The 16,913-nt window shown below is 44.2% G+C and overlaps 1 protein-coding gene across 1 annotated transcript in view; it reads left to right on the top strand.

Moving 5' to 3' along the window:
* Positions 1–2,278: 2,278 nt before the first annotated feature.
* cacng2a (calcium channel, voltage-dependent, gamma subunit 2a) overlaps positions 2,279–16,913 on the top strand; it is a 63,239-nt gene continuing 48,604 nt past the window's right edge. Inside the window, exon 1 of the mRNA XM_078531859.1 lies at positions 2,279–2,557. Coding sequence (XP_078387985.1) covers positions 2,347–2,557 — 211 coding nt within the window. The 5' untranslated portion in view covers positions 2,279–2,346. The remainder of the gene's footprint in view (positions 2,558–16,913) is intronic.

Genomic DNA, 16,913 nt, shown 5'->3' with positions numbered 1-16,913 from the left:
CCTTGACAAACCTTTTGGCCATCTGTCCCAATATTGTCTTATGGGGCTCAGTGCAAAATTTTGTTTCATAATCACTGTGAAGCACCTTGGGGCATTTTACTATGTCAAAGCTGTTATGTAGATAGATGCAAGTTGTTATTGTTGTTGTTTTGCTGCATCTGAACATTTCCTGATACCCATTATTGTCCGTGACTCACAACAGTTTGCAATGCAACTTTCCACAATTTTAGTGCCTGGGAATCTATGAAGGGGTTGGAAAACAGCAACTGAACACAATTGAAAAATAGTTTTTTGTTTGAAACAGGACAAAGTTCTTTTTCTCTTGAAAGGTGGCAGAGCTAAAAATAATTGAGATAAGTAGAAAACCTACAAGATGCTGCTTTAGAGTTTCCTGATAATATTCTGTAAGTGCCAATCATGCAGATAAGAATTTACACATTTAAATGTCACATCTGGTTTTAGAATTCTATGTGCTATGACTAGTTTTGAAGATCAGATTGCCACTCTGGAATTAAAGTGACTCCACACGCAACCTGGGTCAAGGATTCTGTAGAATTGCATATAATTCTTTTTTGAAAAATCACTCTCGGATGTGGGCCTCGTCCTCTATTGCCCATCTCTAGTTACCTCTCTGAATAGCTTGCAAGGCCACTTCAGAGGCAAATTATGAATCAACCACATTGGTGCTGGACTGCAGTCACATATAGGACCAGACTGGGTCAGAAGGGCAGATTTCCTTCCCTAAAGGACATTAATGAACCAGTTGGGTTTTTATAACAATCCAACAGCTTCACAGTCACTTTTGCTGATCCGAAATTTCCAGTTCCAGATGTTTAAAAACAAATTCAAATTCTCAAACTGCTATTGCTGGATTTGAACTCACATTTTCTGAATGATTAGCCATTTGGTTCATGTATAAAGATCAATGGGTCAGAATTTCACTCTAAAAGGGTAAAAGACAGAACTGAACTTTTGGAAAGTTGAGTCAAAATGGTTTGAACAGGAGTATATTGCTTGGAATTTACAGCACAGAAACTAGTCCCTGCTGGTGTTTATGTCCCATACAAACCTCGTCCCACCGTCCCACTCTACTTCATCTCACCCCATCAACAGATTCACCTATTTATTTCTCCCTCATGCGTTTATCGAACTTTCTCTTAATTGTATCTATGCTATTTGTCTCAGCCACTCCTTGTGGCGACGAATTCCACATTCTAACCATTTTGGGTAGTTTCCTCAGTGAATTCCTTATTGGATTTATTAGCCATCACGATATTGGCGACCCCCCAGTTTTGGTCGAATCTTGGTTTAAGTGGGTAAACGGGTTCTCGCAACTGAGCAAAGGTATGTTTTAACTTTAAAAAACAATCCCTTCCACTTGCTGATCTTGGGGTGTGTTTGCCCAGAACCATGCGATTTTTCCCTTTTTTTGTGTGTGAGCCGGTCTAATTGCGATGTGAGGGCTGCATTGGGAGCTGTGGGCACGTACAGTGACGAGGAAGGCTAGGGAGGACTAGCAACGCCTCCTTTGTGCTCCGGATCCTGGGAGCTGTTCTTTTCAGTTACCGAGAGGAATCGAGAGAGAGAGAAAGCGAGAGAGAGGAGGACCGGGGAAAAGAAGGTGAGGGGAAGAAAGAAAAACAGGAGAGAGAGAGAGAGAAACAAGAGAAAGAAATGCGTCTCAGGAACTAGCCCTCCCAATAACATGATCTAAAAGGAGCTGTCCATTTCAGCACCAGCGGCTGAACAACTCAATGTCTTCACGAAACATGAACTGCATGGCATTCAGCCTCTCTCCTCTTCAAGTCTAAGCATTATTTGAGAAAGAAATATCCATATACAGACACGATATCAAACCCGTGCTTCTCTGAGAACAAGAGAACTGGAAGGATTTCATGGCGTTGGAAGCAAGTCTAAGCAAGAAGGCTGAAGACGGCTGCATTGAATCTGACTCCATCTGCCTAGATGCTGATGAGGAGCTGTTAAACGGATGCTGCTACTCATCCCCATCTTTCTTTTGAAGCTTTCTCAAAAATAGCCATCACTTATGGAAACTGGGGATCAGAATTTTAGAAAAAAGGATTAACTTATCTATTTTTGGGGCTTTCCTTTGTTTTTTATTAAAAAAATATAAATATATATATATATAAAAACATATATATTGGACTGGAACTCGAAGTGATCCCTCCTGCCCCTCTTTTGATCTCTTTCCTCCCCCCCCCTTTTTCATTTTTTAAGGGGGATATTTTCTCATCTACCTGAGAGAGAAAAGGAGGTAGAGAGAGAGAGAGAGAGAGAGAGAAAAGAAGTGTGTGTTGTGTCTGGGTCCGAATATAATGAAGAATTATGGGGCTGTTTGACCGCGGTGTACAGATGCTCCTGACTACTGTGGGTGCTTTTGCTGCCTTCAGTCTAATGACCATTGCTGTAGGAACAGACTACTGGCTCTATTCCAGGGGGGTTTGCAAAAGCAAGACTGTCAGTGAAAATGAGACCAGCAAAAAGAACGAAGAAGTGATGACACACTCCGGATTATGGAGAACCTGCTGCCTTGAAGGTATTTTACCCTCCCCCTCCCCCAGATACACCATTTTTTTCCCATTCACTCCATCCCCCATTCCCCCATGTTTATTGTGTATGGGAGACTGATGGCCGAACATGGGATGAATAGCAAAATGTTTCCCCTCAATGGTGCTGTTTGACGCATTCTGCATCTTCCCCTTTCCACCATCCAGGTTCCCGTTACCATATTCTGCAGTAGGGTAACATGCTGAATACTATATGTTTTTCCACCCCCCCCAAAAAATCAATAGCACGAATTAATCAGGGGTATTTTAGTAACCAAAAGGGAATCATTGGAGGAGCATGTCATTATTCACACATGGAGATCTTTGAATGAGGAATCGGTCTGACGGATTAATGAAATATTAATTTCATATTTTTTTTATTTTAAAGGTGCATTCTGTTCTGTTATTTGCAGGATTGTTTTTTAAGCTCTGTTTTTTATTGCAATGAGAAAGAAAACAGCCATTTTGGGTGTGTCAGAATTAATGCTTATCAAAGACAAAATGGGAACATGTATTCTTTTTAGGTTATCTCTGCTTCTTTCTAATAAATAAAATTAAACTCCGTCCTTCTCCCCTCCCCCTCCCCCCCCCTCCACTCCACCCCAAAAAAGCCCAACAGGAAAAAAAAAACATTTCTAGGACGAAAAGGATTATTGAAACCTGGGCGAGTGGTGTAGTACTAGAAGGGAGGACAATTTGGAATTGAAGAATTAGAAGGGGCAATATTATTAAGGGGCAATAACAGAAACGGATATTCCCCGTGCTAATGCCCTGTGAATGATTTTGTAAAATTAGGATGCATTTTTGCGTCTTGAAACATGGACCGTTGGAAGGAAGGGATTATTTCAAAAGAATTTAGGTTCCACATCCTAACACATTAACAAATCACTTGGGGGGAGATCAAAATGAAACCCTTTGTGTCCAGGCTGCATTATAATTATAGTCTCTCGGGTTCACAGGAGCTGTTTTCTTTAAAAAAAAAACCAATGTATATTAATTTAATGATTGAAACCGATCAGATGAATTGGGGTTTGATGGGGCGGGCGCATAGCTCAGGGTGGCGCAATTTCATCAATTACAGGTTGGATTGCAGTGAGGTGGGTGGGTTCCATTTATCTTCTGGGGTGGGGTGAGCCTTACTGCAATAAATGGGGAGTTGGGAAGGGGGAGGGGGGAACATTAATACCCTCTGGGATAACTCACCTTGTTATTAAACATAGGTGAGTGAATTCTGTGTTCCTATTCTCCTTTCGGCTGTAAACCCCTGTGGTCAAACCCTTCCCACCCTCGACTATTTTTTTTAAAAAAGACATATTATATAGAATTCATCCTTAAAATACACAGCTAAAAAAAAGTCGTGACGTCACCGGACTTGTCATTTAAAAAGCCAAATATGACTCATGTTGGTTGTAAACTAAAATACACTGGATTTTTCTGTAAAAATAATCATGTTAGTCTATTTAAAAATGTCAAAACTTCATCCACAGTTCAGATGTGTTTTGTTGCAATGTTAACCTTTTTTATTTATATATTTTTAAAAAGATCTTTTTTACAGACCCAAGTTGGGCTTAACCTTTTTTGTTTCCGCTCAATCTAAGTGGTACTTCCAGTAAACTACAAGACCGAACCCCACCCCCACCCCCCGTTCATCTCTCAGGTAGCCCAGCTAGAATCTCTTGAGGGTTTAAACTGGCCCCACGTTTCTCGCACTAACTCAGGGGGGTTTGCGAAAATCCATTTTATCTGAAGTGTGTGGTGTGCCTGTGCTTAGAAGTAAAATGACATTTATCATTCAATGTTTAGCAAAACGCAAGGTTGTCGAGTGTTTGGGGCGGGCGAGAAGAGAAAAGACCTTTGATAGGGAGCTGTCAGATAGATTTCAGATGCTCGAACTTGGCTTTGATGCAGTTTCCCTTCGTCAGTATTATTACAACCCGGGATCAAAGAGCTAAGCATGATTGGTTTCAAAGCCTTCAGGTGTTACAAAGGAATTTTTCACAATTTTCTGCTAATTAGTGTCAGCAGGCAATTGGTTTCCGTGAGTGCGAACAGCGAGCAATAGCATCGACACTATTGCCTGTTTATGCCTGCAAAGACAGTAGAATCTTTGTGAGCAAGCTTGGTGTTCAAAAGAAGGTTCAACTCCTTTCTATTACACTTTTATATTTAACTTTGATTAAAATTTCTGATGTTTTCTGCTTGCAATCTTACCCCTTATAGAAAGTGGAGTTAAACCACTAGCTAATCTGCTACTTTTGTAACCTGCTTGGGTAAATTTTTTACCAGCATTGCTCTTAGATCCTTTGTTTCAATTTGCAAACGAAAAATGATGAGCTCCTTGTGTTAAATGAACAATGTTCTGGCATATGAAACATACCTTGAATTTCTCCTGTAACTGCCAACCTCTGTTGTAAGTCCAATGGATTTTCTTTGCGTGTTAAATGTCCATTGCAGTTTTGAATTGACGATGGATGCCTTGCTTGCTGAATATTATAAATTACATATTCAGGGGGCGCACTGCCTAACTCTGTAGTGAACAACATTTTCTGTGTTTTCTACAATGAAACCAAGCCAAAGCATGGATAAGTTATAATAAGTTGACTGAATGTTCAGTTTTGGACTCAGAGCTTTTGGACAAGGGTGTATTTTGCCCCCCACCAGCCAGTTCATGGTCTTTACTGGCTTGTCTACTGTGTCAATTCTGCAATTCAATTTTATATATTGCCTCTGTTGTTCAAACTCTGCCAAACGTAGAGTCTTGATGGGATGAATGTTTTAAAGGTATTTTGTGCCACAACGCAAAATAATGGATCAGAATATTTATCAATGGGCTCCATCCAGTAGGTGGGAATAATGGGCATCACTGCCCCCAATAGTCACGTTTCACTTTTGTTCAAATATATGGCTCAATTGTCACTCTGTGCTGAGATCACAGAATAGCTGATGTTGGAAATAGAAAGTAGTCACTGATATTAAAGGGATGCTTTTCGGAGGTTGGATCATTTTGTTTGATGGGGTCAGTGTAGAGAGAGCTTTGCGCTGTTTCTAATCCTGTGCTGTACCTGGCCTGGGAGTTTTGATGGGGACAGCGTAGAGGGAGCTTTACTCTGTATCTAACCCCGTGCTGTACCTGCCCTGGGAGTGTTTGATGGGGACAGCGTAGAGGGAGCTTTACTCTGTATCTAACCCCATGCTGGTCCTGCCCTGGGAGTGTTTGATGGGGACAGTGTAGAGGAAGCTTTATTCTGTATCTAACTCCGTGCTGTTCCTTCCCTGGGAGTGTTTGATGGGGACAGTGTGGAGGGAGCCTTACTCTGTATCTAACCTTGTGCTGTACCTGCCTTGGCAGTGTTTGATGGGGACAGTGTAGAGGGAGCTTTACTCTGTATCTAACCCCGTGCTGTACCTGTCCTGGAAGTGTTTGATGGGGACAGTGTAGAGGGAGCTTTACTTTGTATCTAACCGCATCCTGCACCTGTCCTGGGAGTGTTTGATGGGATAGCATAGAGGAAGTTTTACTCAATCTAATTCCGTGCAATACTGGGCAGCCAAAATGCAGTATTCCCAACACAATGACCCAGGAATTAATGACGTGATCCATTGTGATAGGCTAGAATTCCATTTTTTGATGACTGGTTATTGATGCTTGTGATGTTAGTTCTGTCGCTGTTTGTAATGTCACAATAAGATGGCTGCTTTTGGTGGAAAAACTAACATATCTAGTACCTTGGAGAAGACTGAGGGACAAGGCTTATAACTAAGTCGTGTTTGATTCTAAATTAACCAGTTAAAAATACTTAAAGGGAAGGTGCATTCTCCTGAGTTTATCATAAACTCAGGGAGATATCTCAACACTTGGGAACATCGATCAGCCATGTGTTGTTTGCTACACATTTTGCCTGAACCCTCTTGGTGACAGGCAGTCTGAGAAGAGGCATCTTGTATGAAAGGCTCTCTGTGATGATGCCATCGGGTTCCGTTCCAGTGAGGTCATGACTGAGGGGGCAGTGGGAGGTGTTTGAGTGCAGCTCTGTGACATCATTTCCAGTGGGTGTTCTATACAAAAAAAAAAGCTCCTTCTTCCCCACTCCATTAACCAGATACAGGACGCAGCAACAAGTGATGTTTGAGAAGGCCAGCACATGGCACAGTCCATTTGTAACTGGGCTAGTAATCCAGAGGCACTGGCTAATGCTCTGGGGACAAGGGCTCAAATGGCAGCTGGTGGAATTTAAATTCAATGAATAAAATCTGGAATTGATAGCTAGCAGCAATGTTGGCTGTGAAACTGTCATCGATTGTTGTAAGAACACATCTGGCTCACTAATGTCCTTTAGGGAAGGAAATCTGCCGTCCTTACCTGGTCTGGCCTACATGTGACTCCAGACCCACAATAATGTGGCTGACTCTTAACTGCCCCCTGAAATGGCCCTAGCAAGCCATTCAGTTCAAGGGCAATTAGGGATGGGCAACAAATACTGACCTTCCCAGTGACACCCACATCCCATAAAAGAATGAAAAAAATTGTAACATTCAGGATTGTCTACAAATTTTGTTGAAATTATCTTCCCTTTGACAAAGAAACTGGAAGTTGTTATGAAAAGGAGACTAACTGAGTACAAGTGATGGAGTGGTTATTGGCCACCTCTCTCCCAGCTGGAAGACCTTCATTGGTCCCTCATCGCTACTGAGGTACAGTTTAAGGGAGTACAGTAGCATAGTGGTTATGTTTCTGGACCAGAGGCCTGGGTTAATGATCCTGATGCTTGAGTTCAAATCTCACCACGGCAACTGGGGAATTTAAATTCAGTTAATTAAATCTGGAATAACAAAGCTTGTCTCAGTAATGGAGACCATGAAGCTGTTGTTGTAAAAATCCATCTGGGTCACTAATGTCCTTTAGGGAAGGAAATCTGCCCTCCTTACCCACAGGTGACTACAGACCCATAGCAATGTGGTTGACTCTTAACTGCCCCCTGAAATGGCTCAGTGAATTATTCTGTCATATAGGGATGGGCAATAAATACTGGCGTGGCTAGCAACAGCCATGTTCCAGGAATGAATTAAAGCAATCTCTGGGCAAGTGATGGACTTTTCATTAACCTCACTGAGAGACCTTCATGATGAGTCTTTTTCAATGCTTTAAAAAGATTTAATCATCACACTAAGGGTCAGTTTTTTCTTGACTCTGTAGTGTTCCCGCTTGCTGCCATCATTTTTATCTGGTTATTTCTCTCCCTGTAGGTCTCCTTACTTTTTCCCTTCTTGTCTTTATTTGCCCCTCCAGCCTAACTAGCAGCAGGCACTGGGTGACATACCCCTGCCCTTCCCCCAAACCCAATTGTTCCATCGGAGGTGGGGGCGGTGTGGTGGGGTGTGCTGGCCTCCACTTAGCAGTCAGTCCCACAATTGTCCTAGCAGTAAGCCCCTCAGTTTAAGATATGGTCACAATGGAGCTTGTTCGATCATGTTGGGTGAGACAGGTATTTCACAGTTCTTTTCCCCATGTAGCCTCCTGGGATAGTTTCCCTCTTTCTTTTGTCTCTCCTGGGAGATTGTGGAGTGGGAGGGGAATAGGATGGAGAGGATAGGCATGGCACCATACAGAGTATACACCATCCCAGGACAGGAAAGGCACGATACACCTGTCCTGAACAAAAGAACTTGCATTTCCAAAGAGCCTTTCACAATCTCAGGACGTCCCAAAGCACTTTACAGCCAATCAAGTAATGAAGTAATATAGGAAACGTGGTAGCCAATTTACACTCAGCAAGCTCCCACAGTCATATGATAATGACCAGACCTTCTGTTTTAGTGATGTTGACTGAAGGATAAATGTTGGTCAGGACACGAGGGATAACTCCCCTGCTCCTTTTCAAGATAGTGCCATGGGGTCTTTTACATTCACCTGAGAAGGCAGATAGGGCCTCAGCTCAACTTCTCATCCGGAAGTTGGCACCTCCAACAGTGTAGCTCTCCCTCAGAGCTGCACCGGGAGATTCAGCCTAAATTTTTATGCTCAAGCCTCTGGAGTGAGACATGAATCCACAAGTTTCTGAATCAGGGATGAAAGTTCAACACACTGAGCCAGAACAATGTGTACACTTTAAATTACTTCAGTTGGCTGTAGGTTCTATGGGGTGTCTGAGATTGTGAAGGTGCTTTATAGATACATGCCTTTTACTTTATCTGCTCTCTTTCATACATTTATCTCTCATGTAAAATGTGTTCAGTGGTTCTGGTTCCTGAGTGAGATTAACCCCACAGACTTCTACAAAACAAGACAGTAAATGCTTCACGGCTGATTTTTTTTGACGTATCATGAACTTGGGGAGGTTGAGATTATCATATTACATACATATGAATGTACGAATTAGAAGCAGGAGTAGGCCATTCAGCCCCTCGAGCCTGCTCCACCATTCAATAAGATTATGGTTGATCTGATTGTAAGCTCATCTCCATGTTCCTACCTGATAACCTTTCACCCCCTTACTTATTAAGAATCTACTTAGCTCTGCCTTAAAATTATTCAAAGACTATGCTCACACTGCTTTTTGAGGATGAGTTCTAAAGACTCATGACCCTCTGAGAGAAAAAAATTTCTCCTCACCTCCATCTGAAATGGGTGGCTCCTTATTTTTAAACAGTGACCCCCTAGTTCTAGATTTTCCCACAAGAGGAAACATCTTCTCCACATCCACCCTGTCAAGACCCCTCAACCAAGTCACCTCTTGCTCTTCTAAACTCCAGTGGATGCAAACCTAGCCTGGTCAACCTTTCCAACCTTGGTATCAGAAGTAGATGCACAAGCAATTGTCAAGGGCAGAAACCTCGTTGGTGACCTCAATAATAACACCTTGCATTTATATAGCACCTTTCACATAATAAAATATCCCAAGGGGCTTTGCAGGAGCATCATCAGGCAAAATTTGACACTGAATCACGTAAGGAGGTATTAGGACAGGCGGCCAAAGTCTTGGTGAATGAGGAAAGTTTTAAGGAGCATCTTAAAGGAGGAGAGAGAGGCTGAGAGGTTTAGGGAGGGAATTCCCGAGCTTAGGGCCCGGGCAGCTGCCAATGTGAAGTAATTAAAATTGCGGAGACGCAAAAGACCAGAATTGGACGAGCGCAGAGATCTTGGAGGAAAATGGGGTTGGAGGAGGTTACAGAGATGGAAAGCGACAAGGCCATGGAGGGGGTTTGAAAACGAGGATAAGAATTTTAAAATGGAGACATTACTGGACTGGGAGCCAATAGAGGTCAGCGAGCACAGGTCAAGTTTATGGAAGGCGGAAGTTGGGAAGCTGGCCAGACTAGACAACAAGGGGCTGCAAGGGTGGAGGAAAATGAGCAAGGCTTCAGAAATGCTGGAAATTCACAGTGAGTCTGTTTGTTACCCCCCCCAACATCAGCAGGCAATGGTTGTACAATTTATAGGGCAGCCGCATGTTTGCTAAGCAAAGCCCGTTTCATGGGATAGCATCACTGGTGCCGAATTTTAAAACTGGCGTTCTCCAGCTCAGTTGCTGGAGGGTGTGCTTGGAAATATTCCTCAATGTACTATTTACTGTGTGAATTGCTGACCTTTAGTGACAGAATTGGAGGGGGGTGGTGGGGGAGGGTGGAGGAGTGAAACAACCTTCCAAGGTAAAACCTTGGGATCAATTCTGGTACAGGCTGACTGCTTTTTGTAAGAAACAGAGGCTAATGTCACCAACAGCCGCACCCAATTCATTTTGTATCAAAAAAAGATGGACTGCACTTTGTAAACAAAATCAAGCACTCCTTTTTCTGTGGAGCTTATTTAGTGTTAGATACTGAGTGCTTGGCTTTACAGTAAAGCCTGGTTTATGGTTGTCAGGTTACTAGATTGGCCTGTATAGACTGTCAGGATGCATTAAGAGGTTCCACCGCACTCAATATATTTAAGGCTAAGGTGGTGGTGTTATAATAACACAATTGCTAAATTTTTCACACAATTTGCCTTTTTAAAGAGTATTTAATAGTGTTCACGTATCATGCAGGGTACTTGTGCAAAACAATGTTATTGAAGTCAAAATGGTCCAATATTCAAACTTTATGAGTGAACCTGATGGGTCACCTAAGCATATTTTGTAAAGAACTCCTGTCCATCTCTGTTACAGATACAATGGCTCAGAGATAGACTGAGAGGAGGTAGCTCTTTTTAGATATTAACCTATTTTCTCATTTATTTTTGAGTGCTTCATATTTGTCGCTCTTCATTGCTCACTGTTTCAGTGCCATGTTTATACCGAGACGTTATTGTGAATTCACCAGTAATATTGTGTAATGCACAACTTACCGTTTATTATATATAAATGTACAGCTAGATTTCAACAAGTGTGTAGCTTGTTTAAGAAGAAATATTCTACCCAACTCAGGGATAGGCCTGGACCAAAATTGCTGTGGTTTCTGCTCATCTTAGCTCATTACACATTCGACCAATACAACATTTTTAAGATGCTCTTATCCTCCACAGGAGAATTTTCTTTGTGCATGAAAGTTGAGTGACCGGAGTTGGACGTAGTAGCCAGCAGTAAACAAGAGAGCATGGTGGAGATTAGCCATGGGGGTGTATCGAGATCAGTCATTCTGTGTAATGGGAATGACTGGGGAATGGCTTGATCTGATCGGAGGCTATCTGGCTTCATGCATTTCAAAATCTAGTAGAGTTTCCTCTGTCTGCCAAAATGGAGTTCCCTCTCCCATCCCAACTATGTTGCATAATAGATACTGGCTGATAATTAAGAAACCCAAATATTGGCCCTGTCTTGCACACCACCTCCATGCTGTGGATTTGGAGACGAGGATATCACAAATAATTTAAGCTGCAAAGAGTCTTTCTTGGGTAGTGAGAAGGCCTTTCCTGGTCCACCAGCTCCACCTCAAATTTAAAATTCACATTCTTGAGTACCACCATATTCTCATGACCTCGCTATCCTTGTGACCTCCTCTGTAACCATACAACTTCCTGAGATCTCTTTACTCCTCCAATTCTGGTGCCTTGCATATTCTCCCAACACCCTTCATTCCACCATCAAGGCTTCAAGCTCTGAAATTCCATCCGTAGATCTTTCCACCTCTCTCTCCTTTTAAGATGCCCCTGAAAACATATTCCTTTGCTCGAATGATGAATGTTGGACACTGGCAAGACCTCTTTGCTCTTCTTCGAAATAGTGGCCCTTGGATCTTTTCTGTTCAGCTGAGAGGGCAGACAGTGTCTCGGTTTAATGTCCCACCCAAAGGAAAGATACCTTGGACAGTTCCGCGCTCCCTCAGTATTGGGACAGCATAGGTTGCGGGGCTCAAGTCCCTGGAATGCAAAATGGACTATCAGGGTCAAATGCTTCCAATTGGGCAGTCCTCCATCCGAGTTGGGAATTCCGAGGAATGCATTCTACATCCGCTCCAAGTCAAGCGATGACCAAACTGAGTCAGGAGCTTGCCTGAAGACCCCAGAAACCATTAGGTTTTTGCAAACTCATCATTAATTCCCTTTTGACACAAGATATCCTGGTAAATAAATATCACTTGGAAATGAGAAATGTTCAGAAATTAGGGCCTGGCCCTTGAGGTGAATGTGAGACTTGTACCTCACCCCCCCAAACTGAACTGCATGCCTGACACCAAGCATTGAAATGATTGGAGCAACACCAGCAGTCATAGTGCAGGACAAGATCACTTACACTCATCATTTTAGTCCACCCCTATTCAACAGGTTTGGCCAAACTCTCACTGGGTTTGAAAAATTAAATACAGAAACGTAAAAAAGCTGTGATCAGTAAAAGTAACAGTGAAGCTGTTGGGTTGTTGTAAAAAGCCAACTCGTTCATTAACGTCCCTCTTGGGAATGAAACCTGCCGTCCTTACCCAGCCTGGGCCTATACGTGACTCCAGTCCACACCAAAGTGGTTGAATTTTTTCTCTGAAGTGGTTTAGCAATCGTCACTCAACGGTTTCGAACCTCCACTAATACCAGTGAGGGATGGGCAATACCAGTCTTGTTCACGGTACGCACATCCCGAGAACTTGTTTATTAAAGTTGTCTGAGTGGCCCAGTGGTGAAAAGTGTAAAGATGTTGGCGCCACATCTTCCTCCAGTGTTGCTGAGATACCTGGGATTCTCTTCGTGAGGTGGTTCATTGCCAGAGAAAGCCTCCTTTACTTTTGGACATGTATGACATTGAGTTTTACTGTTTGAGAGCAAAGGGTTTAACTGTAATTCTGACCCCCAACAGCCACCCTCCCTCACAACACCCGCCACTCCCCAGGCTCAAATTACTCAATCAGTTAGAAGCATTGAGCTCTTGTTAAGGTTAAGAACAAGATTTTTTAAAATTGGAAACTTCAGCTAATTTATGAACAGCTGTCCATTTTTCAGGGAAGGGGCCCTCGATTTACTGAGATTGAGTCCCGTGTCCCTCCGCCAGCCTTGGCATTAGTACCCCCTCCCCCGGCCTTGGTGTGAACCCTCCCCCCACCATCCCCACCCCGCCTGCCCCACCCTCGGTGTGAGTCCCTCTCGGCCCACAGTCTACCCCCAGCTTTACTATGAAGATAGTCTTCAGCCATTCATCCTTTCTCTCTGGAGCTGTTTCCTGGTCCTTTTGCATTGGCACTTCTGCTGGCTAGCCTGTACTGGAGTCCTCCCGCCTTTCCCCGGTTTCATTCAGTTCCCTGGCTGCTCTCTGAGAACCCAACAGGGAACGACCTGACTGGGCTGCTGGCTCCTAAGCAAAGCTTCTAATTTCAGATCCCTCCCATGACGTAGTCAGCCTATTTCTGCCTCTGTAGGATTGACAATCTGCACCTCGCACTGGGTGCCCAAACACTCATTGTTTCTCCTGGCTCTACCTCTCCAGCATTCACATTAGGTCTCCTAAGGTCCACCGTCTCCAAACCTCAACATGCCCAACGCTCTGTCACCTGCTCCCCCATCCTGCAGTGCCTTCTGCTCCACTACTTCCTGTGTCCTGGCCAACTGTTGTAATGTTAGGAAATGCGGCAGCCAATTTGCGCTCAGCAAGATCCCACAAACAGCAATAGGATAATGACCAGGTTGGTGACGTTGGCAGAGGGACAGGATACTGGGGAGAACTCCTCTGGTTGTCTTTGAAATAGTGGCAAGGGACCTTTTACATCCACCTGAGAGGGCAGTTAAATGTCTCATCTGGAAGATAGCACCTCTGGTGTTCAGCAATCTCAGTGCTGCTTTAGAGTGATTTTGCACTCCAGTATCTGGAGTGGGACACGAACCCTCAACCTTCTAACTGGGAGGTGTGAGAGTGCTACCCACTGAGACACGTTGGTTTTATAGTTAGAGGAGAACAGTATGTATAATGTGTCCAATACAGGATGAAGGACAAAGGGACAAGCAGAGAGGAGCCACACAGGCTCTGGAGACATTGCAATCCATACTGTAGCACTGTCAAACATTTCATTTGTCCTAAATACCATTTAGTTGCTTTGTAGCCTCTCTCTGCTGATGCACTGAACCCAGGACTGGGCTACCCAGCATTCACTACATGGGCTGATGTGACTGTAACCCTAATGTGGGGATGAGGGGGAGAAAATTACATCAAATTTATACTAAGATGCAAGCCTGGAGTTTAGGGTTCCCAGCTGCAGCTGGCTGTAATCCTGGGAGTTTCATCATGTGACCTACAGCCTCCGACTGCCCCGCACTCGACTCACTGGTCATCCAACCTGCTGCCTCCCTATAGCCAATCGCAAAGTGAACAGACATTTCATTACCGGGTTGGATGTTTCCTGACTGTCAGTGAAGCAGACCTTTCTTACACATTCACAACAATTTTTAGAGCTAATTCCTGGAGATCCAGGGACAATCCTGGAAGGTTGGCAACCCCTGTGGGCTGCTCCCCACCTAAGGATGTGGTGAGGAGTACATTTGACAGGCTTGGAATCACTGGGTGGGGTCATGGCTATGAGCTGGGGGTAGAATGGCATCTGGCTGAATCTCTGCATCTAGCACTCCACGTGAGGAGGCTTCAGGGAGCTCAGAAATATCCTTCAGCTCTTGGCTACTCCCTCTGCTTTAAGACAGAGCAGCAATTTATTGCTTGAACAGGCTAATGGGTCCAGTTAAACAGCAGAGGGAAGGTGTGGCACTAACAAATTCAGCCTTTGTTTGTAAATTGGGTTATTGTAAACTAATTCACCAGCCCAATTGATTGGATGGAACACGGGTTCCTCCCTCCCCCACATTAATCTCATTTCAATATAGGGTAATGTATAAAAAGCAACAATTCTGTCAGTTTTCCAATGGGTGGGCGAGATACAAATTATTCCCCTAATATTGCCAACAGCGATCTCTAAGGTTCGAGAACCTATATTAAAATTCTCATCATTGTTTTCTCACCCTTGTCTTTCCCCTCGCTATCTCTGTCACCTCCTCCAGCCCCACAATCCTCCCCGACCTCTGGACTCCTCAAATTCTGGCCTCTTTCTTGCACGTCTCTGATTGGCGGCCGTGCCTTCAGCTGCCCGGGGCCCTTACCTCTGGAATTCCTTCCCTAAACCTCCCCGCCTCTTCCCTCCCTCATTCAGACACTCCCTAACACCTTTGGCCACCTATCCTAGTACCTGCTGGGGCGGCTCAGTGTCAAATTCTGCTTTAGAACGCTCCTGGGAAGCATCTTGGGACATTTTATTATGATAAAGGCACCTTATAAATGTGCGGCTGTTATAAACTCTAGTTTATTCTGTTAGACAATATGGTGAGGTTGGGTCAGGGTGGGAATAGTGCGCAGGATATGTTAAGATTTAAAACTTCTACCACTGGGGGCTCCAAACTATCAAATTACCAGCTGCTTAAATCTTTACAAATCCCATAATCTAGCCTATTACAAAAGGCATTCAAAACACTACCACCATCAGTGTTACATTATAGAATTAACTTGTTTTATTAAAAATTCATTCATGGGATATGAGTGTCACTTGCAAGTCTAGCGTTTGTTGCCTTTCCCTAGTTGCCCTTGAGAAGGTGATGGTGAGCTGCCTTCTTGAACCGCTGCAGTCCATGTGGTGTAGGTGCACCCACAGTGCTGTTAGGGAGGGAGTTCCAGGATTTTGACCCAGTGACAGTGAAGGAACGGCCGATATATTTCCAAGTCAGGATGGTGCGTGACTTGGAGGGGAATTTGCAAGTGCTGCCATGTGTCTGCTGTCCATGTCCTTTTAGGTGGTAGGGGTCTCTTGTTTGAAAGGTGCTGTCAAAGGAGTCTTGGTGAATTCCTGCAGTGTATCTTGTAGATGGTACACATTGCTGCTATTGTGTGTCAGTGGTGGAGAGAGTGGATGTTTATGAGGGTGAATGGGGTGCCAATCAAGGGGTTGCTTCATCTTGAATGGTGTAGAACCTCCTGAGTGTTGTTGGAGCTGCACTCATCCAGGCAAGTGGGGAGTATTCCATCACATTCCTGACTTGTGCCTTCTAGATAGTGGACAGGTTTTGGGGAGTCAGGAGGTGAGTTACTCGTCACACGATTCCCAGCCTCTAACCTGCTCTTGTAGCCACAGTATTTATATGGCCAGTCCAGTTCAGTTCCTGGTCAATGGTAACCCCCAGAATATTGATAGTGAGGGATTCAGTGATGGTAATGCCATTGAATATCAAGGGGAGATGTTTAGATTCCCTTTTGTTAGAGATGGTTATTGCCTGGTATTTGTGTGGTGTGAATGTTACTTTCCACATGTCAACCCAAACCTAAATGTTGTCCAGGCCTTGCTGCATACTGGCACGGATTGCACCAGTATCTGAGGAATCGCAAATGGTGCTGGACATTGTGCAAACATCAGCGAACATCCCCACTTCTGACCTTATGATGGAAGGAAGGTCATTGATGAAGCAGCTGAAAATGATTTGGCCGAGGACACTACCCTGAGGAACTCCTGAAGTGATGTCCTGGGACTGGGATGATTGATGATTGGGATAGTTCTGAGCCGATGGCTGCCCGGCAACAGTTCCGAGGTGGGAGATGCCAAATGGCCATGGTAATACTAAAGACCTGCTCCAGTGAGCTGGATGGAAGAACACTGCTAACTCCCTCCCCACCCCTCCCAAACACCCTCCCGCCCCCACCTGATCTCACTGCAACCCCCGAACCACTGCACCTCCCTTTTGATTTACTCCTGGGGGATCGCTCCCCCATGGGTGCTGCAGTGAAATTCCCACCCCCACACACTGGCCAAGCAGTCATTCTGGCTGGTTGGCAGAGGCGACCCTGCGTGGCTTTATTGAAATGAGGCCCTAGTTGTTGCCACCATGTCCCTGGGATCGTTACCTGTTACCTGGGCTCTTGGCTC

The sequence above is a fragment of the Cetorhinus maximus genome, chromosome 29 (assembly GCF_964194155.1).
Source record: "Cetorhinus maximus chromosome 29, sCetMax3.hap1.1, whole genome shotgun sequence".
Taxonomy (NCBI): domain Eukaryota; kingdom Metazoa; phylum Chordata; class Chondrichthyes; order Lamniformes; family Cetorhinidae; genus Cetorhinus; species Cetorhinus maximus.
The sequence above is the reverse complement of the archived record's forward strand: the minus strand, read 5'-3'. Positions and strand labels throughout refer to the sequence as shown.